Below are 19,356 nucleotides of genomic sequence, written 5' to 3' on the forward strand. Positions count from 1 at the left end.
GACATTGCAGCCACCAGCCACACGCATCAGGTCTGGCTGGGTATATACAGTGTACTCTGGGTGTATCTGGTCATATATAGCATACTCTGGGTGTATCTGGTCATATATAGCGTACTCTGGGTGTATCTGGTCATATACAGCGTACTCTAGGTGTATCTGGTCATATATAGCCTACTCTGGGTGTATCTGGACATATATAGCATACTCTGGGTGTATCTGTTCATATATAGCCTACTCTGGGTGTATCTGGTCATATATAGCATACTCTGGGTGTATCTGGTCATATATAGCGTACTCTGGGTGTATCTGGTCATATACAGCGTACTCTAGGTGTATCTGGACATATATAGCCTAATCTGGGTGTATCTGGTCATATATAGCATACTCTGGGTGTATCTGGTCATATATAGCGTACTCTGGGTGTATCTGGTCATATACAGCGTACTCTAGGTGTATCTGGTCATATATAGCCTACTCTGGGTGTATCTGGACATATATAGCATACTCTGGGTGTATCTGTTCATATATAGCCTACTCTGGGTGTATCTGGTCATATATAGCATACTCTGGGTGTATCTGGTCATATATAGCGTACTCTGGGTGTATCTGGTCATATACAGCGTACTCTAGGTGTATCTGGTCATATATAGCCTACTCTGGGTGTATCTGGACATATATAGCATACTCTGGGTGTATCTGTTCATATATAGCATACTCTGGGTGTATCTGTTCATATATAGCCTACTCTGGGTGTATCTGGACATATATAGCATACTCTGGGTGTATCTGGTCATATATAGCGCACTCTGGGTGTATCTGGTCATATATAGCGCACTATGGGTGTATCTGGACATATATAGCCTACTCTGGGTGTATCTGGTCATATATAGCGTACTCTGGGTGTATCTGGTCATATATAGCGTACTCTGGGTGTATCTGGTCATATATAGCGCACTCTGGGTGTATCTGGACATATATAGCCTAATCTGGGTGTATCTGGTCATATATAGCGTACTCTGGGTGTATCTGGTCATATATAGCGTACTCTGGGTGTATCTGGTCATATATAGCATACTCTGGGTGTACCTGGTCATATATAGCGTACTCTGGGTGTATCTGGACATATACAGGACACTCTGAAGTTGTCTGGGTATATAGACAGTACTATGGAGGTGTCTGGGTATATAGACAGTACTATGGGTGTGTCTGGGTATATAGACAGTACTATGGATGTGTCTGGGTATATAGACAGTACTATGGGTGTGTCTGGGTATATAGACAGTACTATGGATGTGTCTGGGTATATAGACAGTACTATGGGTGTGTCTGGGTATATAGACAGTACTATGGGTGTGTCTGGGTATATAGACAGTACTATGGATGTGTCTGGGTATATAGACAGTACTATGGATGTGTCTAGGTATATAGACAGTACTATGGGTATGTCTGGGTATATAGACAGTACTGTGGATGTGTCTGGGTATATAGACAGTACTATGGAGGTGTCTGGGTATATAGACAGTACTATGGAGGTGTCTGGGTATATAGACAGTACTATGGGTGTATCTGGGTATATAGACAGTACTATGGATGTATCTGGGTATATAGACAGTACTATGGAGGTGTCTAGGTATATAGACAGTACTATGGGTATGTCTGGGTATATAGACAGTACTATGGATGTGTCTAGGTATATAGACAGTACTATGGGTATGTCTGGGTATATAGACAGTACTATGGATGTGTCTGGGTATATAGACAGTACTATGGGTATGTCTGGGTATATAGACAGTACTTTGGATGTGTCTGGGTATATAGACAGTGCTATGGGTATGTCTGGGTATATAGACAGTACTATGGAGGTGGCTGGGTATATAGACAGTACTATGGATGTGTCTGGGTATATAGACAGTACTATGGAGGTATCTGGGTATATAGACAGTACTATGGAGGTGTCTAGGTATATAGACAGTACTATGGGTATGTCTGGGTATATAGACAGTACTATGGATGTGTCTGGGTATATAGACAGTACTATGGATGTGTCTGGGTATATAGACAGTACTATGGGTATGTCTGGGTATATAGACAGTACTATGGATGTGTCTGAGTATATAGACAGTACTATGGAGGTGTCTGGGTATATAGACAGTACTATGGGTATGTCTGGGTATATAGACAGTACTATGGATGTGTCTGGGTATATAGACAGTACTATGGATGTGTCTGGGTATATAGACAGTACTTTGGATGTGTCTGGGTATATAGACAGTACTATGGAGGTGTCTGGGTATATAGACAGTACTATGGGTATGTCTGGGTATATAGACAGTACTATGGGTATGTCTGGGTATATAGACAGTACTATGGGTGTGTCTGGGTATATAGACAGTACTATGGATGTGTCTGGGTATATAGACAGTACTATGGGTGTGTCTGGGTATATAGACAGTACTATGGGTATGTCTGGGTATATAGACAGTACTATGGGTATGTCTGGGTATAGACAGTACTATGGGTATGTCTGGGTATATAGACAGTACTATGGGTGTGTCTGGGTATACAGACAGTACTATGGAGGTGTCTGGGTATATAGCAGGGGCGGACTGACAACTCATGGGGCCCCCGGGCAATAGGAGATTATGGGGCCCCCAGGCAATCAGAGATTATGGGGCCACATAGTATACACAAACACACATACAGTATAATATCACACACACAGTACACACAGACATGTTTCTATTGGCTGAGAAGGTACTGGAGAGATGGGGCAACTATAATCTTGGGTTTTACTGAGGCTGGCAACCCTGATGGGGCCCCCTAGTGGCATGGGGCCCTCGGGCAGTGCCCGAGTAGCCCAATGGTCAGTCCGCCCCTGGTATATAGACAGTACTATGGGTGTATCTGGGTATATACAGAGTACTCTGGAGGTGTCCAGGTTAGAGGTTAGAGAATCTACAAATGTCTCACCCTGGGGCTCTACATCTTCCAGGTTGGATGAGTACATCATGAATCGATCCCTCAGTGTCAGTTGTTGTATTTGCAGGATCTGCAGTTCTATGATGGCCGTGGGATGTCAGACGCTGTGTTCTACGCTCTGTCTCGTGCAGTCAGAGGGTCTGAATTTAGCGCTTCTTGTGTCAGGCCGGCCAGTGCAGCGGCTGCGTCTCTCTGCGAGTGGTTGCGTGGTCTCCACCAATACTGCAGCGTGCTCCGGAAGCTGGAGAAGAGTAGGAGCCTTCTGTCCCGAGCAGAGGCACAGGACTCGGAGGTGGCTGAAAGGATAGCAGAGCGGAGGCTCCAACTGGAGCGTCTGAGGGTCCAGTTTGAGCAGCTATCCCTCCAACTGAAGAACACCAGAAAGACAGAAGAAGACCTCCGCAGACAGGTGACGCTGTGTCAGGAGAAGCAGAGACTGGCAGAGGAGTATGAAGACAGGGCAAGAGCTCACGAATCTGCATGGAGATCTGCTCTGGAGGTAAGTGATGCCTGCTGGACCTGATTATCCGGGGCAGTATCCGCACACTCAGGAGGGTCATATAAAGTAAAGCGGCCTGCTGATAGAAAATTCTCTCAGTGATAATCCAAAGGTAAAAGCAAAATTTAGTTCTTCTTAACATACATGATCCCTAAAACTTGCCTTCTTGGTGTATTGGAAGACTTAAAGTGGTTGTAAACCCTTACAAACCACTTTAACCTACAGGTAAGCCTAGATTAAGGCTTACATGTAGGTCCAAGAAATATCTCCTAAACCTATATGGTTTAGGAGATATTTGCAAAAAGACAGCAACCGCTGTAGACAGCGGTGCGCAGGCGCACTGGGCAGGCCACAGATCGCGGCGATATGCCGCTTGTGTCAGCTCCTGTGCGCATGCGCGGGAGTGACCTCATTGCGGCTCCGGCGAATCACAGCGCCAGAGCAGCAAGACCCAGAAGTCACTCCGGGATACATGGTAGTGGCGAACATGAAGATGGAGGACTGCTTCGGGGGCTTCGTTCTCAGGTAAGTTATTCATAATGAGCTAGTATGCTATGCATACTAGCTCATTATGGCTTTGCCTTGCAGGTTGCATTTTATTTTTTTTAAATAGCCTTTACTTCCTCTTTAAGATAGAACTATAGGGAAAACTTTTTTTTTCCATTTTGGATAGAGCAAGGGAGGGTTATAACACCTATAAATCCCTTTAGAGGTCAGGAAGAGATTTTTCCAGAGTCAGCAGTTGATAGTCATGTGTAAAATATTTAGGTGAGGATGTGGATTCTCTGTGACTCACTGATCTTCTCTCATTCCATCCTCAGACATTACAGAACCGTCTTCAGCTGGTTCCATCTCAGTCTCTTCTTGTTGCTGCCTCTATTTCCTACCTTGGCAGTCTCCCATGGCCTCGCTGTACAGAATTATTGGAGAAGTGGCAGAGTCTCTGCAATGGAGTGGAAGTTCCTCTGGATCCAGATGATGTTAGGGACACTCTGGACCGCTCCAGGCACAATGAAGGGTCCCTCCTCCTAGAGGCGCTCAGCGTTCCAACAGAGAGGATAGGATGGTTTAGAAGGAGATTACCGGTCACAATAGAGACACAGACCCGTGCCACACTGCTCCGAGCCGGCAGCCATTATGCAGATACCCTGATGCTGGTCATAGACCCAGATTACATGGCTGAGAGGTGGCTGTCTGCTCTACTGGGGACAGGCGAGACAGGTGAGAGCAAGCTTCAGCATACCCTGGGGGGGAAATTACTAAAACCTGTGCAAAATCTGGTGCAGCTCTCCATAGAAGCCAATCAGCTTCCAGGTTGTATTGCCAAAGAATAATTGAACAAGCTGAAGTTAGAAGCCATGCACAGCTGCATCAAATTCTAAGTACCGTATATACTCGAGTATAGGTCGATCCGAATATAAGCCGAGGCCCCTAATTTACCACAAAAAAACTGGGAAAACTTATTGACTCGTGTATAAGCCGAGGGTGAGACATGCAGCAGCTACTGTTACAGCTTAAAAGAGTGGAAAGAGGGTCAACAATGCCCATCTGCAGCTGTATACCTCCCTGTGTCCATCCCTGTGACCATCCGTGTCCATTCCTGTGACCATTGCAGCCTACCTGTGTCCTGTGCATGCCTCCATGTGCCAATCTGCAGCCTCTGTGTCCTTCTGCAGCCTCTGTGTGCCATTTTGCACCGATCTGCATGAATAAAAAACATACAGCGGCCATGCCATTCAAAAGCCGCACCTCTCCTCCTCGTCTGTGACAGACGGCGGCCATTCCACTGTTCAAAAGCCACGCCTCCGTCTGTGATAGGCGGAACACTCAATTTCCCAGCAGTCAGTGGTCCGCCTATCACGGACATCCTCTCATCCTCGTCCGTAGTATGAGGATGAGCTGATGTCCATGATAGGCGGACCACTGACTGCTGGGAAATTGAGTGTTCCGCCTATCACCGACAGGGAGGCGCGGCTTTTGAATAGTGGAATGGCCGCCGTCTGTCTGCACGACACGCTGATCGGGTAGGCAGACGGCGGTGACTCGAGTATAAGCCGAGGGGGGCACTTTCAGCCTAAAAAAAGGGGCTGAAAATCTCGGCTTATACTCGAGTACATACGGTACTCCAATTTTAGTGAATCACCCCCCCCCCCCCCCCTCCGTGTCCTAGGGTTACTAAGACAAAGTACACATGCTGCAATTCCTGACCCCTTTTTGAAAAACAAATAATTATTTAATAAAACTCCAGACCCGAGTACTTTTGTGTGACTAAGCAGTGAAACCAATGAATCAGATTGACAATTTAATATTTTCACGCAGGGTTCAGAAATAGGAGCATACAGTAAGTATTGTGCTAATAACAAATTTTCTTTAAAAAGGGAAAGTTCCACTTTAAGTCCTCCCCCTGGCATGTCATTTTTCTTTTTTTGGGGGGGGGGGGATAGGGGTACCAGGTTTTGACAGGTACCTGCTCCAACCTCTGCTTGGATCACCTAGGGCAGTGATGGCAAACCTTGGCACCCCAGATGTTTTGGAACTACATTTCCCATGATGCTAAACTAAACTGCAGAGTGCATGAGCATCATGGGAAATGTAGTTCAAAAATATCTGGGGTGCCAAGGTTCGCCATCGCTGAATTAGGGCCTGGGCAAGCCAAGTGGAAGTTCTCCTCTCCCCATCCCCTTCTCGCAGTCTTCTGGGACATGTCACAGATCCCAGAAGACTGAGGGGCCATTTACAGAGTGCGGTGCGGCTTGCACATGCACAGTGGGCAGCCAGCTGTGAAGATACAAGCAGTGCAGCCGGCTGCCCACGGTTCTGATGCTAGCGCCAGGAACTCGAAGGTTAGTGAAGAACTAGCCTGACTGAGAACGGGGCTGGATCCCTGGACAGGTAAGTGTCCTTTTATTAAAAGGCAGCAGCTATAGAATTTGAAGCTGCTAGCTTTAAAAAAGAGAATTTCCAGAGGGAACCTCCTCTTTAACTTCCTCCTTGTCTGTGCAGGTTCACCTGAAACCCAGGCAGGGCAGAGACAAAATCTGCAGGTCATTGACGCCTCTGAACCGGAACTATCTCAGAAACTGGATGTCTCAGTGAGAGGAGGTGAGACAACCCACAAATCCGGTTCCATCTTCTGTGTATGCGATACTGAGGATATAATTTGTGTATGACATCAGAAATGTAATCTGTGTTTGTGACGCCGGCTAGACAATTTGTTGATCACATTGTGTGACACCAAGTATAAAATCTTTGCGTTTATAAGTCATCTTTTTTTTTTTTTTTATGAAAGGTGTGCCACTTCTCATAGCCAACATGGAGAAAAATTTATCCTGTGTGAATATCGTACAAGAATTATTCCATCGGATCAGAAACTCTACAAATTCTAGAGAAGCATTACTCATAACTCCACCCTCCCCCAAGCTTCTAAGCTGTCCCCGCCCCAGAGGAGCCGTGTCCACCCCAGAGGATGAAGCACCATTGCCTTTCCAAGTTTTCCTGAGCACTTCTCTCCCTCTGCGGGAGTTTGTGGAAGGTGAGTACCGCTATAAAGACCAAAGATGATGCCATGTGTTCATTCTGTTACCTCACTTTTACCTTCCTTTACAGAAGCCGGTCCAGCCTTCATAAAAGAGGTAACTGTGATGGATCTGAGTCTTGGTTCTGCTGGGCTGAAGGAAGAGCTTATCCACCAGATTCTGTTGCTTAAAGATCTGCGCCTGCAGGAGGAGAGGAGGAGTCTCTACACAAACTATTTAAAACTGACTGGGAGCGTGCAGCAAGCCAAGGTGAACCGCGGTGCACACCTTACATACCACATGACCAGGAGGAGGATGGAGAGCAGTGTCAGGGTAGATGGAAACAAAGGGTTAAATCTCTGCTAACTTATTCTGTAATCTTGAAGACATGTCCTAGCCTATCCAAGCCACATCCTCAGCTCCAATGAGTGTCAGGAACATATCCCAACATTTACATCTTCACGGTAACACAGATGCTTAAATCCAATCACCAATGAATGTTAGATAGGTAGATGTTAATTGTCCAAGAACAGGATGGAAGGTTGGAGTAGTTCTAGTTAAATCCTAGTTCCAGTTCTAATGCCATCATTGATGCCAGAAAGACATGGAAAGGATAGAATAATGTAACTAGAAAAAAGGTGGTTTTAAGCTCTCGTGCCTCCTATCCTGTTCTTGAGCAATGAACATTTGCCATAACACATTCCATGGTGATTGGATTAAAGTGTTGGTGCAACCTGTGTGGCTATTAAAGAGGAAGTAAACCCTGATGAGTTTACTTCCTCTTTCATTCCCTGCAAAGGTAAAGCATAATGGACTACTATGCATCACATAGTAGTCCATTATGTGTCACTTCCCTGACACAGGAGCCAGCGAAGTCACCGCTGTCCCCAGTGGTTCCAAGCGTCCATCTTCTTGGTGGGTCTCGCTGCTCCGGCGCTGTGATTCGCCGGAGCAGCGATGACGTCACTTCCGCACATGCTCACGGGAGCCGACACTCGCAGCATATCGCCGCGATCTGCAGCTTACCCAGTGCGCCTGAATGCGCCGTAGACAGCAGTGGCTGTCTTCAGGTAAATATCTCCTAAACCGTATAGGTTTAGGAGATATTTCTTGGACCTACAGGTATGCCTTAATCTAGGCTTACCTGTAGGTCAAAGTGGTTTGTAAGGGTTTACAACCACTTTAATACTAAGGTAAGCTGCCGACACTCATTAGAACTGGGGAAACAGTTTAGATAAGTTACAAAACTTCTCCAACATTACAGAACAAGTCCAGTTGAATGTGACCAACTACTACTAGATATACCATGACCTGGATAAATGTGACCCTTCACAGACATCACAGTGATGCTGAACATTTGCTTCTGGCTCAGGAATCAACTACAGTAGAAAGAAGGTTGCCTGTCTGGGGTTCACAAAGAGAACTACATGGGGGGGGGGGTTCTGCTCTCTGCTTTTCCTGTGGATACCTATCACCAGAACTGAAAGTGCACCCTCCCATAGATCTACAGTGGGGATATAGTATCAGGTAGTGGCTCTGGTCAATGGCTGAGAATGGAAGCATTCAGGATGTGTTTGCAAATGTTCAGAAGTGGGTTTGGGTCTGAACCTGAAAGCCAGCTCTTATTCCTAGTCCAACGTGCTGCAAAAGTGGGGGGGGGGGGGGTCTCCGTCCCACAGCTGATGTTGTGAAGGGACAGGGATGCTTATGAATATACTAGGTCAATGACGTCAGGAGCATCCCCACCCTTTGGTGATGTCAACTGAGGGAATCCACAGACTGCAACAAGTCGGACAAGGAAAGACAGCTGGCATCTGGGTTCGGACCCGCAACTGTTTCCAAACAAATGCAATCTCATTTCTACTGGTGATCAAATCGCAACAAATAATAAAAGCTTTACCTTACTAACAGAACAGGATAAAGAAAATATAATGCTGGGAAATGATCTGAAAAGGAGGAAATGGTTATTTGGGGGTAAATTTGGGTAATTCTAGGACATACATTAAATAAAGCCACTTTCATCTGTGATGTCTCTCTTTCTGCTAACAGGAAACTTTTCTGGATTACGTCACCTCCGACTCTGTGCCGCTTCTTCAGAGAACAGACTTTCTGCACCAAGTGACCGCATGTGAGGAGCGGCAGAGCTCACTAGTGGAGTCCCTTAATGACGTTGAGGTGCTTCAGCAGCGGGTAGCAGATAATATTACCCAGCACACGTCTGCAGCAGAACAGTGCTGCAATCTGTACTCCCGTCTGCAGGAGATATCACGGCTATGTCCGCAGTACCACTTCTCCGCCAGGTCTGTTTTGTGCTGGGCTGCCTGGGCTCTGCGTAGTAAGGTGGAGGAGGGGAGTACCATAGAGAAAGTACTGACCACAGGGATCCTCTCTCATGTGCTCCCTGCTCTTACAGAAGAGCACAAAAAAATATTCAGAGTGTTGCTAGCGGTAGGACAGCCACCCGATTTAGAGTGGTTCTCTTTTTTGGGACTTGCAAGTAAGACAGCTCCAGAGGCGTCCTCATCCTACATCCAGAGACCCCAGTGGCTGAGTACCATTGCCTGGGAGGAACTCCAACAACTGGAAAGGATGCCTTGTTTCAAGGGTATCAGGTCCTCATTGAGCACACAAGCCCGCCAGTGGCAGGAATACTTCAGACTCAGCTCCACAGTGATTGGGCCCATTCCCTGCTCCAACTTCTCCCACCTCACACTCTTCCAGACGGCTATCTTATGGCGAATTGTGAAGCCGGAGAGCCTGGGTCTGGTGCTGACCAACCTTGTCACCTGTATTCTGGGACCAGATTCTGCAGGCCAAGAAGAAGATATTATTGCTGTATCTGATGCACGTTCTCCAGTTATATTCCCAATTCCTGGATGTTCTCCGCTGCCGTACCATCCCCAAGACTTTATCCTGCACAAGGCTCGGAGCAATGGGAAGGAGGTGAGGGTCAGGGACACTATTGTCACACCGTCTCCAGGACTAAATAGAAATTCAGAACTTACAATTCCTAAATTCCTCAAAGATTTGGAATTGCCTGTAGAATCATTACTGTATTTGGAAATAAACAGAAAGTTAAAGTCCACCTCTTTTAGCATGTTACACCCAAATTTAAAGCGGGAGTCCACCGGGACTCCGCGTTTTTTTTTTTTTTTTTTTAAAAGCCAGCAGCTACAAATACTGCAGCTGCTGACTTTTAAATAGTGACACTTACCTGTCCAGCGCGCCCGCGATGTCGGCACCCGAAGCCGATCGCTCGCTCGGCTGCCGGGTCCCGCCGCCATCTTGGGTATGGGAATCAGGAAATGGAGCCTTTCGGCTTCATTTCCCGGTTCCCTACTGCGCATGCGCGAGCCGCGCGGCGCAATCCGGACGGTCCCCGCTGCCTCTGGGAGCTGTGTGTTTCCCAGCAGGCAGCGGGGCACTTGCTGAAGGGGGCGGGCGCTTGCGGAACGGGGGCGTAACGTACGCCCCGTTCCGCAGAGAGCTAGCCCGGAAGTGGGTGCAGTTACCTGGATTATCCAGGTAACTGCACCCCCCTCCCCCCTGAAAGGTGCCGATTGTGGCGCCGGAGGGGGGGGGGATTCCGATGAGCGGAGGTCCATTTTAGGGTGGACCTCCGCTTTAAAGAAAAAGTAAACGCTGATGGGTTTACTTCCTCTTTGATTCCCTGCAAAGGTAAAGCATAATGGACTACTATGCATCGCATAGTAGTCCATTATGTGTCACTTACCTGACACAGGAGCCAGCGAAGTCACCTTGGTGGGTCTCACTGCTCCGGTGCTGTGATTCGCCGGAGCAGCGATGACGTCACTCCCGCGCATGCGCACGGGAGCCGACACTCGCGGCATATCGCCGCGATCTGCAGCTTACCCAGTGCGCCTGTGTGCCACTGTCTACGGCGCATGCGCCGCACACAGCGGTGGCTGTCTTCAGGTAAATATCTCCTAAACCGTGTAGGTTTAGGAGATATTTCTTGGACCTACAGGTAAGCCTTAATCTAGGCTTACCTGTAGGTCAAAGTGGTTTGTAAGGGTTTACAACCACTTTAAGGCATAACGTAACATGGTGCCTAATCACCACAACCCCTCGTGTCATTTATTCACTGAGATCTGTAAATGAATAAACAATAAGTCCCGTCAGCCACCGTGGATGATGGATATGTTATTAATGGAACATAACTGCAGTCACTACTGCACTTGTAGTCCATTGACATTTCTGTCAGCTCTGTAACTGAAAATCCGTACCTCAGTACAGACATGGAACTGGAGGATGAACCTACGGGAGCATGCGCAATAAACCCACAATCTACTGATTAGGTTGCAGTGTTTTGCAAGCTCATATTCAAAAACAAATAAATGCACTTTTATCATGCGTTTATTATTTTTCAGCAAAAGGTGGACTTAGCCTTTAAGCTGATCAATTTGTTAAACACAAAAATGTAAAAAAAATAAAATAAATATATATATATAGATCATTGAACATGAAATTGGAGTAGTAAATAGGATGTGATTATTTATTGAATGCAAACGTATCCCTAAATCTTCTGAAATATTTTTTTTTAGGTGAAAGTAATGATGTGCGGCTCATCCCTTCCCGATAATGAGATCACAAACTCATTAGTGAGAAGTCAGCAGGAGGGTCTCTGGGTCCTACTGTATTGGCACCCCAAGCTGGCCAGTGTGCTGGAGGCTGCCAAAGGTAAGTGACCGCAGTCCCTTATTAGAAGAAATCAAAAGAGACAATAATACTAAGGCACACCTCATACCATCCAACTCCCTTCATGGAGGGTATTGGCAGCAGGATGAGCACTAGTGGGAGATATGGTAAAGACAATGTATGATGTTGTATTTGATAATATGCTTCTCTATTTTTTTCAGAAGATCCAGCACAGATAAATCCCGAGTTTCGGATGTGTATCATTGTAGAGGAGGAGGAGCTTGGCACTGTGTTGGGTAAATTTACCAGATTTTTTTCTGCCATGTATTGTCTACCATTTGTGTATCCGGAACATACGTGACATAAGGCTTCATTCCCAAAAGCATCTCGCATGCGGTACATAGGTGTCCAAACACATTTCCCCTAAATACCGCATGCAATCCTGAAACTCTCAGTTCCCTATATTGTTCTGCAGTATTTACAGCAAAACACTGAAAATGCTTGGTAAGTACTGCATGAACAGGCGGTAAACTCAATTCACAGAAGAAAAAAAAAAAAGAAATACATGTTGTAATTAACCACTTCCGGACCGTGGACATTGCGTTATACATCGGTACTTTGACGTTGAACACCATTGTTATGGCAGCAGATAGCTGCCATAACCCCGATGCTTTTAAAAACCGCAGGCGGTCCACTTTCAGATAAAAGTGGTCTCTGCGGTGGATTCGCCACAAAATCACTTTTATCGGCGGCGGTAGAGGTGCAACCCCCCCACATCACCACGTTGCGGTCATCTCTGCTTCTTACTGGAGCTGTTAGTAGTGGCGGAGACAATCCCAGGCTGGAAGTCGAGTGAGGAATTGGTGGCGCCCCCTTGACTCCGTACCATTGGATGATGGAAGCGACATCAAATGTCACTTCCTCCCAATGGTCCTAAAGGGGAAACAAAATTTAATGAAAAAAAAAAAAGAAAACTTTTTTTTTTTATTGCATTTAAGTGTAAATGTGAGATCTGAGGTCTTTTTGACCTCATATCTCATATTTAAGCAGTCCTATCATGCTTTTTTTCTATTACAAGAGATGTTTACATTCCTTGTAATAGGAATAAAAGTGACACAATTTTTTAAAGGGACCATGTAAAAATAAAAAGTCAAGTAAATAATAATAAAAAAAAAAAAAATTAAAGCGCCCCATCCCGCCGTGCTCGTGCTCAGAAGCGAACGCATACGCAAGTCGCACCTGCATATGTAAACTGTGTTCAAACCACACATGTGAGATATTGCCATAATCGTTAGAGCAAAAGACCTCCCCTGTAACTCAAAACTGGTAACCTGTAGAAATTTGTAAACTTTGCCTTTGGAGATTTTTAAGTATCAAGTTTGTCGCCATTCCACGAGCGCAATTTGGAAGCATGACATTTTGGATATCAATTTACTCGGGTAACATTATCCTTCACAAAATAAAAAATAAAAATTGGGCTAACTTTACTGATTTCTTATTTTTTTAAGTTAAAAAAGTGTATTTTTTCCCAAAAAATTGCGTTTGTAAGACTGCTTCACAAATAGAGTGTGACAAAAAATATAACGACCGCCATTTTATTCTCTAGGGTGTCTGAAAAAACATATATATAATGTTTGGGGGTTCTAAATAATTTTCTAGCATTAAAAACCTGATTGTAACTTGTAAGCACCAAGCAAAAAAAAATAGACCCGGTCCTTAAGTGGTCAAGGCATGCCAAATTTATAGAATGTGTAATAGTTGTTAAGGAGCACGCAGCCGCCCACTACTTAAACGGGTTGTAAAAGCTTGTTTAAAAAAAAAAAAAAAACATGGTATACTGGGGTCCCCCAGCTGTGCTCCTGGCTCCTCTCTGCATCGAGTGCCCTCTTCGGAGACCCGCATTCCAAGGGGGCCCCCCGAATAGGCGCGCTCCCATTGACACAGACAGCAGGACTTGGCCCCTCCCCACTGCTCCCATGTCACTGGATTTGATTGACAGCAGTGGGAGCCAATGGCTGCTGCTGCTATCAATCTATCCAATGAGGACCTGAGACAGCGGCTGGAGCTGCTGGGCTTGTTCTCATCACTGGAAAGATAGGGATCAGGTAAGTAAAAGGGGCGCTGTTGGGGGGCTTCTGCACTACAGAAGGTTTTTCACCTCAATGCAACCAGTAAACAACCATCAGTTAAAGAGGAAGTAAAGCCAAACTAAAAAATAAAAATAAAAAAATAGACCATGCAAGGCAAAGGCATAATGAGCTAGTATGCATAGCATACTAGCTCATTATGAATAACTTACCTGAGATGCAAGCCCCCGAAGCGACCCTCGTTGTCCTCCTCTGACCCCGCCATCTATCCTGGACTTCTGTAGACAGCGGTGCCTGTCTTTTGCAAATATCTCCTAAACCGTGTAGGTTTAGGAGATATTTCTTGCACCTATAGGTAAGCCTTAATCTAGGCTTACCTGTAGGTAAAAGTGGTCTGTAAGGGTTTACAACCACTTTAACATGGTTGTTAAGGAGCGGGTGGCTGCTGCTTCCTTAACAACCCAAGAGTCATCAGCTGTCAGCAAGGAACCGGGTCTGGTATGGATTTTAAAGGAGATCACCATGTCAAAATCCATACCGGAACCTTATCCGAGCATGCAGGTCAGAAAAGGGGGGGGGGGACTGGCCTTTTCCCCACAACTGTGGCCGGTGGTTGTGGGGTTCTGTGAGCAGGAGGCTTATTGGAACCTGGAAGCCCCCAGATCCCGCCCCTCTCTCATGTGAATGAGTATGGGGTGTAGTGTAAAAAATTACAGTAAGCGCTTTTTGACAAGTCCTTCATTTTAACTGCTTGCCGACCAGTGCATGACCATATATGTCAGCGCAATGGCACGGCTGTGCAAATGGGCGTACCTGTACATCCCCTTTAAGACGCGGCATTGTGGGCACACGCATGCCCGCGGACTCCATGACCATGGACTCAATGTCCGCCTGTGTCCCGTGATCATGTCACGGATCAGCAGAATGGGGAGATGCCTTTGTAAACCAGGCATTTCCTCGTTCTGCCTAATGGCATGACAAAGATGACTGCTCTCTGTCATTGGGAGCAGTGATCTCTGTCATGTCAGTGGTAGCCCATCCCCCCCACAGATAGAATCACTCCCTAGGACACACTCAACACCTTCATCGCCCCCTAGTGTTTAACCCCTTTCATGCCAGTGTCATTTACACAGTAATCAGTGCATTTTTATAGCACTGATAAACGACAATGGTCCCAAAATAGTGTCAAAAGTGTCCGCCATAATGTCACAGTCATGATAAAAATCGCAGAGTGCCACAATCACTAATAAAATAAATTAATAATAAAAATGCCATAAATCTATCCCCTATTTTGAAGACGCTATAACTTTTGGGCAAACCAATCAATATACACAGAGAAGAATACATATCAGCCTAAACTGAGGACATTTTTATTTTATTTTATTTATTTATTTTTAAATGGGGATATTTATTATAGCAAAAAGTACAACATTTTGTGTTTTTTATTTTTAATTGTTGGTCTTTTTTTGTTTATAGTGCAAACAATAAAAACCGCAGAGATGATCAAATACCACCAAAAGAAAGCTCTATTTGTGGGGAAAAAAGGATGTCAATTTTGTTTGGGTGCAACGTCGCACGACCGCCAATTGTCAGTTAAAGCGACGCAGTGCTGAATCGCAAAAATTGCTCTGGTCAGGATGGGAGTAAATCCTTCCGGGGCTGAAGTGGTTGAAAACAAAAATAAAAAGAAATGTCCCCTGGTGTAGATCCATTGTCGATCACAATGCCCACCGCCTGAAAAAAAAAAAAGAACCAAAACAGCTCCACTCCTGACAAAGTCTCCCAACATCTGATAGTTCTTAAATAATTAAGGGGCGGTGCCAGCAAGTAAAGTCAACAGGAGGCACTGCCCCTTTGTGATGTCACCGACCCAGCATGCCCGTGGTTGGTGAAGTCCTTAACAACCAGTTATTTCTAGTCTGTGTTAAGAATGCCGGCTACTGCAAGCTTTCACTTCTAAAATACCACATGACTTCATACATTTTTTAGTAGCGCAAACGTTGTCTGATACCGCTTTGTGAATGAAGCCCATAATTCCATTTCACACTACGGCCATGAGTTTGTGGACACCTGACGCCTACGTACATGGACAAAAGAATACAGATCCCAACCTCCTTCCAAATTATTGAGTGTAAAGCCCCATACACACTATCAGATTGTCTGCTGAGTTTTTCCTTCAGATTTACCAAAACCATGTAGTAGAAGGGCCTGGCTGATTGCATACACATTGAAACTCCTAAGGTTTGACCTCATATTATATGATTTTGGTAAATCTGAAGGAAAAACTCAGCAAACAATCTGATAGTGTGTACGGGGCTTTAGTGTTTTCAGTGAAGAGTCCTATTAATACTACAGCATTCAAAGACATTTTAGGCAATTGTGCATCTCCAACCTTGTGGTAACAGTTTGGGGAGGACTCTTAGCCCTTGTACACACGATCGGAGATTCCGACGAAATGTTTCCTATCGGACCGTTTTGTCGGATATTCCGACTGTATGTGGTCTCCATCGGACTGTTTCCGTCGGAATATCCGACGGACCAACTTTTCCAACTTGCCGGTAAAATTTTCCGACAAAATGCTCCGATCGGACATACTCCGATCATGTGTAGCCTACTCCGACGGACAAAGTGCCACGCATGCTCAGATCAAATTCCTAGACCAAAGCTATTGGCTACTAGCCTGAACGTAGTCCCGTCCTAACGAAATGACGTCATCACGTTATGTATAATCGGATTTTCTGACAACTTTGTCCGACCGTGTGTATGCAACAGTTTCGGACAAAATCCGTCGCACAAAATCCAACGGATTTGGTTGTCAGAATGTCCGACCGTGTGTACAAGGGCTTATACATGCCCTGTGTACAAATCCAGCTCCATAAAGACATGGTGTGACCAGTTTGGGGTGGAGAAACTCAAGTGACCTGTACAGAGCCCTCATCTCAACCCCACTGGACACCTTTGTGATGAATTAAAACTGATTTTAAATCAGGTCTTCTCATTCAACATCAGTACCTGACTTCCCAAGTACTCCTTTGGCTGAATGGGAACACATTTCCTCAGACTCATTAAATCCTGTGGAAAGCCTCATCAATAGAGCGCTAGCTATGCTCATCAAGCAAAATTGGCCTAGCCACTTCAATACCGGGCACTTATACACCTTCCTGCCCAGACTAATTTTGAGCTTTCAGCTCTGTCGCACTTTGAATGACAATTGCGCGGTCATGCTACACTGTACCCAAATGAAATTTTTATAATTTTTTTCCCACAAATAGAGCTTTCTTTTGGTGGTATTTGATCACCTCTACGGTTTTTATTTTTTGCTAAACAAATAAAAAAAGACCGAAAATTTTGAAAAAAAATATGTTTTTTTTTTCAGTTTCAAAACTTTGTAAATAAGTAAGTTTTCTCCTTCACTGATGGGCACTGATGGTGCTGCATTGACGGGCACTGATAAGGCGGCACTGATGGGCACTGATGAGGTGGCATTGATGGGCACTGATATGTGGCACTGATAGGCAGCACTGACGGGCGACACAGATGGACGCTGATAGGTGGCACAAATTGGCACTGATAGCTGACACGGATTGGCATGGATAGGCGGCATGAATGGGCATGGATAGGCGCCACAGATTGGCATGGATAGGCAGCACAGATGGGCATGGATGGGCACTGATAGGCGGCATGGATGGGCACTGATAGGTGGCACGGATGGGCACTGATAGGCGGCATGGATGGGCACTGATAGGTGGCACGGATGGGCACTGATAGGCGGCATTGTATTGTTTTGTACTGATGGATGCCAATCAGTGCCAAACAATAATGCATGCCAATCAGTGATGCCCATTGTGGGCAATGATTGGCATCCATTGTGGGCACTGACTGGAATCCCTGGTGGTCTAGGGTGGCATACCTAGTGCTGGGCATCCCTGGTGGTCTGGTGGCGTCCCTGGTGGTCCAGTGTTGGCATCCTCGAGCGGCTGTGCTGATAATCGATCAGCACAGACCCCCCCTGTCAGAGGAGCAGCCGATCAGCTCTCCTCTACTCGCGTCTGACAGACGCGAGTGAGGAAAAGCCGATCACCGGCTCTTCCTATTTACACTATGATCAGCTGTGATTGGACACGGCTGATCACGTGGTAAAGAGTCTCCGTCGGAGACTCTTTACCGAGATCGTAGTTGCGGGGTGTCAGACTGACACACACCGCAACAACGATCGTCGCGAGGTGCGCCCCCGGGGGCGTGCAACGGCTAAAAATCCTGAGGACTTCATATGACGCCCAGTCAGGATTTTGAAACCACTTTGCAGCCGTCATTTGCCTATAGTGGCTAGAGACTTTCTACAGCAAGAGTATGGCTTTGCCTACACAGGTGGCCAGGAGGCAGTAAAAGTAGGCTGTTGAGCCGTGGTTTTACTGCATCCTTAACCGCCAATCCACAATTTAACATGTTAGTACACATTGCTATGGTTGTGTGGCACTAAAATTAACACTACCTCTTGCATTTGGCAGGCAATAGTGTCATTGGTTTGGAGTCCTAACATGGTATCCCAATAAGGGATGCACCGATACCATTTTTTTTTACAAGTATAAGTACCGATACTTTTTTTTTTTTAGTACTCGCCGATACCAATTACCGATACCTAATGCAGCTGTTTTGTTTTCACTTCAGCTGTCAGCAATGTTACAAAGCATTGAAAAGTTATTTACAAATGGATTAAATAGATTTTTTTTTAATTTTGTGCTTTTTCAACGTGGAACGTGTAAATGTATGTTAATATATATATATATATATATATATGTGTAAAAATATTCACTAACAAAGCAAACAAAAACGAGTTTTAACTGTTTGTTTATAAAATAGATGTGAACCCCCCCCCCCCAAAAAAAAAACAGGAAAATAACTAAATAGAGGAGAATAGGGAGCTAATTAAGGCTGATTAGAGTAAATTACAGGTTTATAAGGGGTTAACCAAGGAACATTTGTTCATCCTTTTGATCTGCAGATGAAGAAACAGAAAGATTCAAAAAGAAACAATGTTTCTTTTTATTTTAGTGTTTCAGGGTTGCCGGCTGCTTTTATTTATTTTTTTTATTTTATTTTTTTTTATTTTTTACAGCTCCAATTACTGGACTTCTTTAACACTTCAGCTGTCAACAGGGGAGACCCCACTGACAGCTCAAAGAACCGAGCCTGAAAGTATCGGTTTCAGGTATCGGTGTATTTGCACGAGTACCGATACTTGTGCAAATACTCTGTATCGGCACCGATATCGATACCGATACTAGTATCAGTGCAAACCTAATCCCAATAGAGTGAAAAGTAAATTAAAAAAGGCAATGGTTTCACCCATGGAAAACACACGTCCCACAGGGGAGAGTGCTGCTCATGTAAACGAGCCCTAATAGGCATAACTCCTGATATTCCTTATGCAAATTATGGCATTACCAACTGTTATATGTTGACAGAATAGACAAAAACACAGAGAGGTTCCTGGATAGGATAGGCTTTGCAAAATGAGATAATGAGGGTTCTTTGAGGTTTACAATACAAACCCTTCATCATGATGTAGCGATGACAGTGTGGACAAGGTGTCTGTCATGTACAAATTTAGTTTTTT

General features: G+C 45.2%; 1 protein-coding gene across 2 annotated transcripts in view; it reads left to right on the forward strand.

Moving 5' to 3' along the window:
- The window catches only part of DNHD1 (dynein heavy chain domain 1), a 173,804-nt gene that overhangs the window by 129,859 nt on the left and 24,589 nt on the right, over positions 1–19,356 (forward strand). The window contains exons 33-40 of one of the 2 annotated variants that reach the window (XM_077451307.1): positions 3,047–3,478; positions 4,300–4,699; positions 6,482–6,580; positions 6,768–7,010; positions 7,085–7,263; positions 9,043–9,936; positions 11,559–11,694; positions 11,874–11,948. In XM_077451307.1, the coding sequence (XP_077307433.1) occupies positions 3,047–3,478; positions 4,300–4,699; positions 6,482–6,580; positions 6,768–7,010; positions 7,085–7,263; positions 9,043–9,936; positions 11,559–11,694; positions 11,874–11,948 (2,458 nt within the window). The remainder of the gene's footprint in view (positions 1–3,046; positions 3,479–4,299; positions 4,700–6,481; positions 6,581–6,767; positions 7,011–7,084; positions 7,264–9,042; positions 9,937–11,558; positions 11,695–11,873; positions 11,949–19,356) is intronic. The other variant, XM_077451308.1, reaches the window with a different exon arrangement.

The sequence above is a fragment of the Lithobates pipiens genome, unplaced genomic scaffold (genome assembly GCF_037356315.1).
Source record: "Lithobates pipiens isolate NorthernLeopardFrog02 unplaced genomic scaffold, aLitPip1_a1.2 Scaffold_23, whole genome shotgun sequence".
Lineage (NCBI taxonomy): Eukaryota > Metazoa > Chordata > Amphibia > Anura > Ranidae > Lithobates > Lithobates pipiens.